Raw genomic sequence first — 14,682 nt, 5'->3', positions numbered from 1 at the left:
TTCACCAAGCTTTTGTATCACCCCTTCCAACATCTCAATTTTTGCTTCAATTTTCCCATGGACCTTTATAAACCAATTGGGATGTTATTCCAAATTAAAATGTTATGAGAATACAAATTGTTATCCATTTTTAGCATCATCTGCCTTAGATTGATATGCTGTGAGATTTTTTTTCATTAGCTTCCTGGTCACTTGCAGGCCTTTCTTACCCAATTTTACCTTGAATCCTTAATTCAAGTTTGAATTCTTTTTAAACATATTTTTTATACACAGAGTTTGTTAGTCTGTGTAAATGCCCAACTAGAGATATTGGCAGAGACTATATCAACATTTAAGAGTAGGTTAAATATATGGGGCTTAAAGATTTAGTTTCATGTTGGTTCTTCTACATAGAAGCCTTTTTGAAGCCTAGTACACTACTTCACAACCCATTTTAGATTTGACATCATCACAAAAGTAAATGTATGATTCAAACGTGAGCAAAGTAGTACTGTATACAACAGTCATCCTGAAATTCATATTCACGGTTAAGGACTAAATTAAAACATTAAAGATGTGAGAGTTTCCATATTTAAAACAAAGTGTTGGTGTAACTAGAATAGACCAGTTTTTGAAAGGGTGAAGATCATGCTCTGAAACACAGGCAAGTGTGTGAAAGATTATTAAACAGGACCAAGAGAAATTAGAGAGCTTGTTTAGAGAACCTCACGTACATCTGGAAGAAAAAAAAGGCTTTCATTTCTACAGCTCAGTTCGTGACCTCAGTCGTCCCAAAGTGCTTTACAGGCAAAGACATATTTTTTTGAAGAGTAGTCACTGTTGCACAGTAGGAAATGCAGCAGCTAATTAGTACACAGCTCGCCCTCATTTACAGCTATATGATAGTGACCGTCAATCCGTGGATTGACGGATAAATATTGTCCGGGACTCTAGGGATAACTCCACGGTTCTTCTTCGGAAGAGTGCCAGTGTGTCTTCTACATACACCTGAGAATTTGGAGTTTAATTTCTTATCCAAGGGTGGGATGCAGGAGGGAAACCATCAACTCAATATGTCTTACTGGAAGCAAGCAACCAGTGGATCTAACAGACTTGGGCAAGGATAAACCTTAATGCTGATGAAAATGATAAAACAGAATTAAGAAAAGGGTTTGTTTGAAACATCAAGAGCTGGAAGAGAAATGTGAAACAAGAAAGGTTAGTTTTCTTGTTTGGAAAACCAGCAAACTGTTGCATTAGGATGAGAATTGAAAGGAGAGCTCAGAAGTTCAGAGAAATGTCTACAGCAAAATAAAATCCAACAGAGCAGCTGCTGAAGGGGCAGAAATTTTTAACAAGGTTGTATTAAGCAGAGGCAATGACAGATTTACAGAGTTTATAGGCAGAGACAGAACCATAGAGGTTTATAGCACACTTGGCACATTGTGTCTTTGCCAGTTCTTTGCTAGAGCAATGGAGAACTATTGTAAAAATATTAATAGCCTCAGGATATTTCTGACTGACGCAGGTTTCAGGTGCAGTATATGGAATTTTTATGAGAGCTAATAGGACGATAGGCACAAGTCAACTAAGCTGCAGCACTAGACCCTCCCCAAGAACATTCTACAGATATTCATCATTATTTTATTTCTGCATACAAGGCAAAATGTTCAGCTGTGCTGATGGAATGATGATAAAATGCTTAGTGGCAGATTGGCTGCCCATTACAAAACACGGTCCAACAACACATCCCCCAACACCCACATCACTGCCCCATGCACCCCCAACCATTTTCCTTTATATTGACTTCAAGTTTGACTGATGGCACAATTTGAACCAAAGCGTTTGATTGAATTTTGTGGCTTCTATCCCATCGCCATATTTTATATTTTATGCAATGCAGACAGCCCGGCTATGACAGCATTTCTACTAGCATGATGGCAAAAATCTAGATCTATCCTCGTAAGTTTTTTTAGATACAAGGGAGCAAATTAAGTCTAAAGCAGGGCCACAAATGCCAATTATATTATGGATTGCCAAATTTATTTGATTTTGCAAAAAAAAAGGAGGCTTGCATTTGTCTACTGCTTTTCATGACCACAGGGTGTCCCAAAGCGGTTTACAGCTAATTACTTTTAAAGTGCACTCAACTGTCATAATGTAGGAAACAGGCAACCAATTCGCATTCAACAAGGTCCCATAAACAATGTGAGAATGATCCAATCATCTATTTGTATCATGTTGATTGAGGCATACATACTAATCAAGACACTAGGGCTAACTCCCCTATTCTTCTTGAAAAGAGTGCCACATCCACCTGAGGGGGTAGACAAGGTCTCATTTGAAACACAGCGCTCCCTCAAAGCTGCACTGGAGTGTCAGCCTAAATAATGGTGTTCAAGTCCTGGAGTAGGACTTAAATCCACAACCATCTGACTCAGAGGCGAGAATACGACCAACTTGAGCCATGGCTGACATGTTAACAGTTAACTAATTGAACACACAACAAAGACGGCACAAGTCCCATGAGTCCAATATTTATGTACTGTACATCTATGTCTCCCCAAGCAAATGGACCTTTTAGCAGTGATGCACTTGACTCCAAGTAAATATGATAGCTTCAGTAACTGTAGGACTGAGATTTATAACTTCAAAGCTTATAGAGGAAGAATTTATTCATGTCTGAACTGGCAGGCCAACACTCTTAATATCAAAAATAAGTATGCTGCAGCTGTCTGATTATTTTTAAGTAAAACATTTAAACCTCGCCTATTACTATAAGGAGTCAGAGCTGAGAGACCTGGACAATGGGAATCACTGAACTGCAGCCAAGGAACTCAGATAAGGGTGACCTGGAATGGAGGTGGAATTGACATTGTTCTGATTTAATCCACTTTAAAGGGGTCTGAAAAAAAATCCAATGCTTTTAATTAAACCTTGGTCATAAAATGGACCTTTCAACGACATATAGTAAAATCCAGGGAGGATGGAATGAGGAAAAGGAAGGGGGAAGTGAGGGATTGGGGAGAGTGAAGGGAGGGGATTAAAGGGGATGATCCTGTACAAAATAAATTTGAAAAGGTTTGCAAATTATATACAGAATTACATTTACTCTTAATTAAAAGCAAAATTTGAAGTTCTTAACAGTTCAAATTTGAGAGAATTAACATTCAAAGGGTTACCAAGACGATTCAATGGCTAAACAGCAGAGATAGTAGTTCTAAGCAATATCAGTCGGGAAAGTTCCAGCCTTGATCTATGGTTGGTGTGAATCCTTTTAACTTGGCCATTTGAGGTGGCTGCAGAAAAGGTAACCATTCTCGATCTATGTTGGGTCTTAGATCCATACCTCCTCTTAGATGAAGTGCAACAAAGACTCACTGGTCTGATTCCTGGGATGAGGAGACTGTCCTATGAGCAGAGGTTAAGTACACTAGGCCTATATTTCCTAGGTCAGAAGAATGAGAGGTGACCCCATTAAAAGATCTAAAATTCTTAATGGGCTCTATATGGTAGATCCTGGGAGTATGTTTCCCCTGGCTGGAGAGTCGAGAATTGCGAGTGACTCAGAATAAGAGGTCAGCAATTTGGGACTCAGTTGAGGGGAAATTTCATCACTCAGAAGGACTGTCAACCTTTGGAAATTTCTACCGCGACAAGCTGTGGATACTGAGTTATCGAGTATATTCAAGTCATAGATCAGTACATCTTTTTTAGATACTATGGGAGTCAAACTATATGGGGATACTGCAGGAAGGCATAACTGAGGTAGAAGATTGGATGGTGAAGCAGGTTCAAAGGGCCAAATGGCCAACTCCCATCCCTATATGTGTGCTCACCTCCAACCCTTAGGTGAAGCAACTCAGACATTAGCTTTTAACAGGAAAGTTTTGTTGAAAATATAGTAAGCCCAATTGCTATCCTATATGTGTTGCAAGCAAGAGAGAGGTCGACAGAAGGCAATGAGAACAATGCTATCAACACACTGAGCTCATCTCTGCAACACATCCCGAGCAAAATGGAAAATCTGAATCTTTTATTACTTTAGGCAAAATCCGTCCAGAAATTTCAGCTGATCTGAATGCAGTTAATCTGATCCCCAGACCACGGATACATGCTTAGACATCTTTTAAAATTAGATTTATTTTAAAGTAAAACCAAATTGTAATTTGTCCGATTTTATTGTAGCACCGAAATTCTTCAGATAAAAAACATATTATGAATGACATCACCACCAGGTTGGATAACTTAAACAAAACCTAAGATTTCTGGTTTAAATATGCTTTCTTCCAACTTTTTACATCCGTCTTTTTAAAAGGAAAAGGTCTACCACATTAACCATTGAGATTCCACTTAATAAAATAATAATGAATATAATATAAAATGCTGCAAATTATGTCTGATTTGCACTATGAAGATTCCTTTCTGCATTTGATTTGAGGCGCTCACTGCTCCCACTCCATTAGAGATATCTTCAATATACTGCCATTAAAGCCCATTTCATGGCAGAGATTATATTGCTCAAGTGATTAAAAACCACTTGGCCGCCATTTCATCTTCTGCCCAATTTGATAACATACAATGAGATGCTTTAGAACAAAAATTCAACTCGTTTCTTACTACTGTCATATTGGGCCATAATTTTGCAGGCGGTCATTTCCAGTAAAGGCATCTCCATGCTTCCTGTGGAGGTCCCATTTAAACGGGAATGGAACATTTGATTGTCCTTCCGCAATTTCCAACGCATTGTTGTTTTCCAGTTCTCTGCATACAGGTGACAACACAGTGCTCTTCTTCTTTGGCAGTCCTTCAGGATTGAGGATGTCTTGCTGCTTCTTCAGTTCAGTGGGTTTCTGAGATGGCTGATAAGTCCAAGGTATGATCTGCAGACTCAGCCACAAGCGGGGCAGGTGGTGCTTGAAGGGTCAGGTAGTTGAGTTTGTTTGGATGCTTGTGCCCTCCCTCCAAACGCCTTGACTTTGTCTCTGCATGTCCCCAATGAAGTCTCTCAATGCGTCCGGTGCCTTCCTGAATGAAACTTCTCTACTTTAGTCGGTCACCAAAATAAAAGCAAATTACTGCAGATGCTGGAGACCTGAAATAAAAACAAAGTGCTGGAAATAATCAGCAGGTCTGGCAGCATTGGGGAGAGACAAACAGAGTTAACGCTTCGAGTCCAATAACGAGTCATGAACAGATGCTGCCAGGCCTGCTGAGTTTTTCCAGCTCTTTGTTTTTATCTCCCACGAGTTGGGGGAGGTGTTTGATCTCTTCAAGGATACTTCAGGGACATTCTTAGAGCATTTCCACTGTCCTCATGGGAGTCGCCTGCTGCAACCCAGTTCCAAAATAGAGTAGTTGCGTTATTCCAATGAGCGATAATGGAAGGTAGCTCAATCAAAAAAAAGTTATTCATTCTCCATGCTTATATCAGGCTATTTCCTTTTCTGGATTACTGTAAATGAGGAGATGACAGATTCTGCTGACTCCAATGTTTTAAGGTGACTGGGAAACTTGGTAGTCTGGAGGTTCTGTACTTTGTCTTCCCATCTCATTGCTTGGGGACAGGTTGACCCTGGTCTGGCTTCACCTGTCTCACCTCTTTCTATATTATTTATTTCCTTTTTGTTATGAACTTTATCTTCTCTCATCCTATTATCTGCCTTAATTTCCTGTGCCCTTCCCCCTGGAGATTATACCAAAAGCCTTTTCTGGTGCTAATTGCAAGAATGGCCCCAAACCTTTCCACTAGTATCAGGAGTAGAAGGGCTCAGATTGCTGTTCCTTGGCTTGGTACTTCGAGGTCCATGTCACAAGAGTTCACTTTGGTTTGTGTGTTTTACTTGCAACTTCAATTCAAGTTGGTTATTGTGGCACAATTGCAATATTCTGCTGTAAAGTGATGGGAATATATCTTATTGTTTATTTTGTCTGCTGTTTTCCCTCTTTGCATTTTGTCGGTATTACTTTAGAATTCCAAAACAATAAAACTCTTAAGATCACAATCAAACCTTGGGAGGTGAACTCTGCCTAACCACATCAATGCAACTGCCTGATTTGTTTTGGCAACCATGCAATATTTTTCAAAGAAAGTTAAACTTTCCCCATCTTCAGACAGATTTCCACTCTGTCATTATGTGGTATATTAATTCAAGCACTATGACGAGTCAAAACATCGCAACATTAAATTGTTATTGACATTGCTCAATGCAAATGAATGAGTTATTCACTTATTATTTTTCCACACAAAAGCTACTGAATGATTAAAGCTCAATTGCATAGCCCTTTATTCATTACTAGATAGCAAGCACCGCGTTTCACTATGGGATGCAATGGATGTTTGCCTAATATTGTATGCTGCACCACTTTAGCAGAGCAATCAACCTGTTTAATTTCATATGAACTTTTCGAGTAATCATGTACCAGTAATGTAATTTCAGTGCCCAGAACCTTAGTAATTTGATGAAAAAAAATTGTACACTGCTTTATTGGTACTTGTACCTTTCAGTTATTCTCAATTGTGTCTGATTTTTAAAAATTAATATCAAATCTTATTTTGTTCCCTTAAATAATGAATACAAGAGCTTTTCATTTAAAAAAATTAAGCAATGTTATAAAACACAAGTATCCAGCTTTATTTCATCTAATGAGGTTTGCAAAAACCAATCTTCCCTCTCAATGCACAGGATTCATTGCTAGATTTTTGTTAACACAATAACTATTATATCTTACCCTTGCTGTACTTCACATAACCAGCGTGCCCACCATCGTTACTCTAACTCAGTGACTCACAACGGATATGTCCTTTCTTCAAACTCACCCAAATGAGAGTGTTTTAATACTCTTGGGTTAGAATGATCGGGGGCCGGTGGGGGGAGAATCACATCCTCTCTTCCTCAGCAGCATTATATGAACATGGACATAGTTCCATAAGCTAAGAGTTCCCAGCTGATGCTATAACCCTGCCCCCAATCATCTGTTCATGCCATCACTCTGCTGACAAGAGGGAGAAACAGAGAGTTGGTGGACTGTAAAGATTGTGGGTAAAAGCAAAATGCAGCCTAAATTTACAACCATTACTTCAAACTTGATGACAGGCATGACTGAAAAGTCGTCGTAAGATCATACCAGTGTTTTAATTACTAGCTTAGCATTTGATGTACAGTTATAGCAACCAAATTTATGAGGGTGACTGTCATTTAAAATATTCTGTCTTACAAACTTCAAGTGATCCAGATGACATAAATGTAGGTTACTGAAGAGTATGTGTGTCCCTATTAAATGTGGATTTCTGCCCGTGGTTGGTGAGAAGGAAAGTACATATTGTCCTTGAGCAGCTTGATGAAGGTTACAGCAGAGGTTCATTTTGAAGTCTCATGTATTTATAGTGCAGTTTACAAATGTCCAATAAATTGTGTTCAAGTTATGTAACACATATCTTTTGCAATGTCCTGCAATGCTGATGATGGCACATCCGACTGTGCGGCACTTCCTCAGGACTGCACTGATGTGTCAACTGAGACTTTTGTGCTCAAGTTTGAATGGGGAGCTCGACTCTCAACCTTCTGACTCAGTCGAGTGCGTCACCAACTGAGCCATGGCTGTCACAGCAAAATGAATAGGGAGCCTGCCCTATGTGCGTAAGGGGAGTAAGGGTTGAATGCAATTGAAGCCTCACAGAAAATATCTTCCATGAACCAACACCAGGAATCAAGTGTCCCCGAAGAAAAGTAAAATCTAGATCTGACGTACATGGGATCATGGAGAATGGCAATTACTCAAAACGTATGAATGGGAGAAGGGTTTTAACTGTTTGAATAATCAAGCAGGAATCTGGAAACTAGATTCAGTAGATTGTCTAAAGTAACATCCAAAATGGACAATTTAGAGTGTGGAATTAAACCTGGATCTTTTGGTGGCTTTGTTAAAAGTGAATTAAATTCTCATAAAATAAACAAAACACTAAATCTTTTTGAAGCTGTAAATAATTATACTATAATTTGTACCAAATTTGCGATAAAAGCAATGGAGATTTTACCCAGCCTCGGTGGTCCTATGTAGACAGGTGGTCCCCTAATGCTGTAACGTGCTGTTATGGCAAAGAATATATAAAGTGAATGGCTAATATCCGGCAATTTGCGTAATCAAAGAACTCAGACCATCACTATTTGGATAAGCAGTATTCACTGGAAAGAAACGTTCATCCAAGCATTCTGTTTGATCTAGCAGCAGGCTTCAAAACCTTCAACCTTATGAAGATTTACGCTTTTACACTGTGTAAACAACCATTGAAAAGGGGCTTTCATTCTGTTTCAGGCATTTAACATCCACGAATCATAACATTTTAATTCACGAGTAGAACCTTCCAGTACTAGATGCTCACGTTTCTCTAATTAAATACATATTTAGGGGATGCAAACTTCATTCTTAATCCCTTTTTTTATCCATACAACTGAAAAGTTACAAATCAAAACCCAGCCTCACATTTTCTGACTATTTGCATGACAACAGTGCAGGTGCTCCTTCATTCAGTGACAGCAAACATTCCTTGGTCAGGTATGGCACAGGGTGATGAGAACACAATCAAAGCCTCACCAAGGCATACACACTTGCACAGAGTCAGGAACATTCACCACCCTTCCCAGCTACCAGCTGTAGCTGAGAGAGTGGAAGGGCAACTAGCAACTGGGCCTCGCTCATCCTGCACACTTGTAAAGTAGCCTTTATTCCTCCTCGCAATACTCATCATTCCCCTTAGCGTACGAGTGTGACATCATCAACAACAAATTCCTCACGGGGTACTAACGATGATCTTTAACAACGATTGGAAAGGCAGAATCCCTGCCTGCTCTTTGTAATGCCTGCCCACTTTAATGCACAGTGATGCTTGGCCCTTATTTCTCTCTTGGTATATTTCTTACCTTGTCATCTATAAAAACATTTACATCAAACAACAGAAATGTCTGCAAGTGGTGAACAAAGGAAGATCTGTCAACTTGCTCCCTACTAATCCAAAGTTCAGTGCAAGCTCCAAATCCATCTCCGACTATGCCAAGTTCCGGGTCCCACCCATGTCACTCGGCAAAGGCACATCCCCCCCCCCACCACTGCTAGGCCAAGCAAAATGTAAACAATTGGAAGAAAAGCCATTCCAGGTATTCTTGCTGGTTCAAAGCGTTTTGGGAAATGTCCAGGAGCATATTATCCATTTGCCATTTCAAAGAGAGCCAGTGGCCACTGCGACTGAAGACAAGTAAATACATTTGCATTTATATTGCATCGTTTCCCATCCTCAAGATGTTCCAAAATTCTTTACACCCAATGGATTTGCTTTAAAGTACAGTCACTGTTATTTCAGTATGCTCCTGTTAGCTTGAGACCAAATTAGTGGACAACTCAAATTACTGAGGGTAAAACAATGACTGAATTAATAGGAGTAGGCCACATGTAGGCAAATATGAAAGTCGCTTTGCATGCAGTAATGTCCCATAAACAGCAAAGGAATGATCAAATAATCTGCTTTTGGCAGCATTGCAGACCATGACACAGTGAGGCTTTCCATCGTTCATAAATGCCAGGGGATCTCTTACCTTTACCTGAACAGGCAGATCTTGGTTTAAAATCACATCTAAAGGACAGCACCTCTGCCAGTACAGTACTCATCAACGTGGGCATGAATTGCCAGCCAAGCTTATGTGCTCAAATCTGCAGTGAAGCTAGCTTTAACCCACTGATAATGAGCCAAGCTGACACCTTTAGAAAAATCGCATGCAGAAAAGGCTGCCCTTTTGGGGAGTGCTGACATGCGTATTTTCAAATATTGTCCGAACTTGAAATAAACCGATGTCACTTGGGTGAAGGATTGAAGAATGGAAGGGAAGGGATCGAATACGGAAAAAGGAAGGAAAGAGTTATGGAAGGTCCAATAAAGATGCACCATTTTATTGTCCACCGGTATGTTGTGGCCATTGCAACTCAAGGTGCTTCTTTCATCCTGTTTGGATGCCACTCTCTTCTTGTAGCATTCCCATCTGTATCATTTCACACCAAGATAGCACAATAAGGCACCACAGACAAAAGCACCACATATTTTATGAAAGCAACAAACTTAGGAAAAATTGCAAATTTGTCTTAATATTTTCAGAGTTCTGTCTGCATCATAACTTGTGAAAATTAGACCCCCAAAGGATGAGTGTGACAAAAAAAAGGGATAGTTACTAATATAGACCCAGCGTACCCAGCAACAAAAGCTTTTCACAAGAGTGCCCCCACCCCCAGATAGGTGAAGCACAAGGAGCAGCAGAAGAGTGACCAAGCTGTAGTCATGCAATTCAATGCAGCCCCCTGTACTTACGCATTGCATTCTGAGATATTTGCCTCAAATACATCGTCAGACGGGTTTGTTTCATCGGCATGGCAGACCATGTAGTGCTGAGCCTCGTCTTTGCTGAACAGAGTAAATTGGATGTCAAAAACAGGAATGGAGAAGACTAAATCAGATATGAACTGTGGCGTGCAGGGGGTTGCAGGAAGATGTCAGCCCATAGCTGCGCAATACAGCAGGTGGCTGACGAGGTCAGGAGAAGGCTTTTATCTTGGTTCATGTGCAAGTTAGAACCTCTACTTAGAGATGGAATCTTCCAATTCAATTCATGTGAAAAAGTTGAAAGGAATCTAAATAAACATTTCCTTTTGTCTATGACAGCCAGATCTTGAATACAGAAGTCTAGGCTGCTGTAGACAACGAAACACAATGAGCCTGATTCTCCTTTTAGATGCAAGCTGTGTGTGGGGAATAGGGTGTGACTGGCCCAAGCATAATACAATTGTTCTGACCTTGCCATTGGCACAAAGTTAGCCATGTTACAACCACATGTCCATTATACTTAAGTGAAGGCAACAGCTTTTTAACTGCCACATTTGTCTCAGAGCTAATAAGAGACAAGAGTGCAAAGAAAACAAGCAGTTTTAGCTATAGTTTATTACCATGCAACTGACCTTCAGTGTCTTGACATGAGTTGACTCTCCTGACATAGAAAGTGGAACTCTACATACACTGGCAAAAAAAAATCTCCATCCACACCTCCAGATATTGAAAATTCAACGCCGATAGTTTGAGTCATTCTACTTATAGTTTAAAGGGTTTCTGGTTCCAATGTCTTTTCTTGAATGAAACTTGCATTCCCAATTGTCAAAATTACAAACTATTCTCATTCCATCAGAATTTGTGCATATAAACCCATAATTGTTTGCATGTCTCATAAGCTAGTGCATCACATCTCACTTCACAACTGGGAGCTTCCTCCCAATTGCTGGACTAAAAATTCCAACTTTATATGCATGTGTAATAATTTAATCTGTGCTTATTCATCTACATAAATTTTCCCTGTTGCACTAGTCAATGGTTGTGCATAACTCCATCACCAATTATGATCTGGGTTGTTCAAGAGCATGTGAATTCAGACACCAGCAGATTAGGCTTTTGGGCCTCTGCTATAATATCAATATTCATGGTCAAGAGGTTCGCTTGTATCTTTTTTATTATTTAAAGATGAGTCTAGCTGATTCCCAATTTGTCTGCAATATGGTAACTAATGCAAGATGATATGTCAGGATAGAAAGCAATTTTAACATTAGCGAGACTGGAGAGGATGGAATAAAAACCACCTCACAAAAAGGACCACAGCTCAATATGGCTTCCATGCTTTGTTCAATTTTTGACAAACTCTTACTTTTCACTGAGATCTTCTTGCCTCTGGCCACTTGCTGACAGGAAGTGTGGATTTGAATGACCAGGCAGGGGATTACAAGGACTCGCAGGGGCAGACAAGGAACTCTTGATATTTTGCACTGAATGTCTTCGGCTTCTCCGCCGTTCTAAACCACGTCGCTCATTCATGCCAAGGCTTGACCTCCGTCGGTCCTTGCGTCCAGTCAGAGTAACAGTGTCATCATCACCGTCTTCGTGTTTCAGGCCCATCTGTAAATCAATTAGGGAAAGTGATTGACACTGCTTTGCAAATGCAAAAATCCACATTCAATTTTATTTACTTCCCCAAGTTTAAGCAGCTGGTTATTTTTTTTTGCCATCGCTGGCAAGACTGGTATTGATCACCCTGCCCTAAATGCCCAGAGGTGATGGTGGTGGGTTGTCTTCTTAAAATATTACAGTCCATGTTGTGAAACGCTGCATTGGTTTGACACAATTGTGTGGCCTAAAGAGTTAATGACATCAGTGTGGGACTGAGCAAGTTAGCTATCCCCTCATGTTGGTTCTATGAACACCAACCACAAGCCAAATCTGTCAGATGTGACTTTCAGAACTCAGTCAGCTTGGCCAGTGGTAGTACTTCTAAACCAATCTTGGTGATGGACATTGAAGTCCCTAATGCAGAAACATTGCTACCCTCAGTATTTCCTCCAAGTGTTATGTCATAGAGGGAGTGCAATGAAGGTTCACCAGACTTGTTCCGGGGATGGTGGGACTGTCTTATAAAGAGAGATTGGGGAAACTGGGCCTGTATTCTCTAGAGTTTCAAAGAATGAGAGGTGATCCCATTGAAACCTACAAACTATTTGAAAGGATAGACAGGTAAGAGGTTTCCCCTGGTTGAGGAGCCTAGAACCGGGGGACACAATTTCAAAATAAGGGGAAGCCACTTAGGACCGACATGAAGATAACGTTCTTTACTCAGAGGGTTGTGAATCTTTGGAACTCTCTACCCCAGGGGGCCGTGGAAGCTCAGTCATTGAGTATGTTTAAGTTAGAGATTGATAGGTTTCCGATTAACAATAATGTAAAGGATCATGGGGATAGTGCGGGTAAAAGGCATTGAAGTGTTCAATCAGCCATGATCATATTGAATGGCGGGGCAGCTCAACGGGCTGAATGGCCTTCTCCTGTTCCTATCTTATTCAACGCAGAGAAGCACCGATTGCTTAGTAGAGCACAGTAGCAAACAACAAGCCGTTTCCTTGTCCATGTTTGACTTGAAGTTATGAGAACTTATGGGGTCTGGAGTTAATGTTGAAGACTCCCAGGGTCATTCCCACTTTATTGCTTACCACTGTGCTCCCATCTCTGGTGGGTCTGTCCTGCCAGTGAGATAGGACGTACCCAGCAATGTGAAACTGAACTATAATTCTGTGAATATGACAAATCAGACAATGTCTGGCTGTGGTACAACATCTGCCCCTTTACTTCCCCTCTCCTCACCATCCAAGGGCCCAAACACTCCTTTCAAGTGAAGCAGCATTTCACTTGCACTTCCCTCAATTTAGCCTACTGCATTCGCTGCTCCCAAAGCGGTTTCCTCTACATTGGAGAGACCAAACGCAGACTGGGTGACCACTTTGCAGAACACCTTCGGTCTGTCCGCAAGCATGACCCAGACCTCCCTGTCGCTTGCCATTTCAACATTCCACCCTGCTCTCATGTCCATATGTCCGTCCTTGGCTTGTTGCATTGTTCCAGCGAAGCTCAACGCAAACTGGAGGAACAGCACCTCATCTTCCGACTAGGCACTTTACAGCCTTCCGGACTGAATATTGAGTTCAACAATTTTAGATCATGAACTCTCTCCTCCATCCCCACCCGCTTTCCGATCCGCCTTTTTTCCAATAATTTATATAGATTTTTCTTTTCCCACTTATTTCCATAATTTTTAAATATATTTCCATCCATTGTTTTATCTTTGCCTTTTAGCCTATTTTGATCCCTTCCCCCCACCCCACCCCCACTAGGGCTATCTGTACCTTTATTATCACATTCCTTAGATAATATCACCAGCTTCAACACCTCTTTGTCCTTTTGTCTGTGACATCTTTTGGTTATCTCCACCTATCACTGGCCCTCTATCCAGCTCTACTTGTCCCACCCCCCCCAAACCAGCTTATATTTCACCTCTTCTATTTTTCCTTTGTTCTGTTGAAGAGTCATATAGACTTGAAACGTTAACTGTATTCATCTCCGCTGATGCTGTCAGACCTGCTGAGTTTTTCCAGGTATTTTTGTTTTTGTTTTGGATTTCCAGCATCCGGAGTTTTTTTGCTTTTATCTTAATGTCTGGCTGTTGTTTGACGAATCTGTGGGACCATGGTCTCAACTTTGACACTTGTCCCAGGTGAGGAGAGTTATGCAGGGTCGACTGGCCTGGGTACATCTTGGTCCTGTCTGAGTTTGGAGCCTAGGACAAAGCCAATTGGTCTGTGCGTATATTCTTATGTGAAGCAGTTTGATACAACGGAGTGGCTTTCTGGGTCATTCCATAGGGCAGTCAGTCAACCACGGTGGTGTTAGATAGGAGTCACATATAGGTCAGACCAGGTTTTCTTCCCTTAGGTACATTAGCAAATCAGTTAGGTTTTTAATAACAACCTGCCAGCTTTTTTGTTACTTTTACTGATGTCAGCTTTTTATTCCAGATGTGTTCAGTTATTTTTATTAAACTGATTTTAAGATCACAAACTGCCATCGTGGGACTTGAACTTGGGTACTCTAAATTATTAGAAACATAACCACTACACTGCCATACCTAATATCAAATTTGGGAATGTAAATCATGTATGAAGGCCCAAACAAACTCCAAAATGAAGAACAAGACTTCTTGTTCCAGGGAGTGTCACTCTGCTGTGTGCCAGATGTCAAGTTCAGGCTATTACTCCAGATTCAGGCTGCATTCACAAGTCAAGTACAGCAAAACT

General features: G+C 40.6%; 1 protein-coding gene across 6 annotated transcripts in view; it reads right to left on the bottom strand.

Annotated features, from left to right (window-relative positions):
• The window catches only part of LOC121275666 (FH1/FH2 domain-containing protein 3-like), a 592,370-nt gene that overhangs the window by 151,943 nt on the left and 425,745 nt on the right, over positions 1–14,682 (bottom strand). For 5 of the 6 annotated variants that reach the window (XM_041183184.1, XM_041183185.1, XM_041183186.1 and 2 more), the window contains exons 10-11: positions 11,712–11,959; positions 10,334–10,426 (exon numbers count right to left, since the gene is read on the bottom strand). In XM_041183184.1, the coding sequence (XP_041039118.1) occupies positions 10,334–10,426; positions 11,712–11,959 (341 nt within the window). The remainder of the gene's footprint in view (positions 1–10,333; positions 10,427–11,711; positions 11,960–14,682) is intronic. The other variant, XM_041183187.1, reaches the window with a different exon arrangement.

Source organism: Carcharodon carcharias, chromosome 3 (genome assembly GCF_017639515.1).
Source record: "Carcharodon carcharias isolate sCarCar2 chromosome 3, sCarCar2.pri, whole genome shotgun sequence".
Lineage (NCBI taxonomy): Eukaryota > Metazoa > Chordata > Chondrichthyes > Lamniformes > Lamnidae > Carcharodon > Carcharodon carcharias.
Note: the sequence above shows the minus strand (reverse complement) of the source record. Positions and strands in the feature narration are given on the sequence as shown.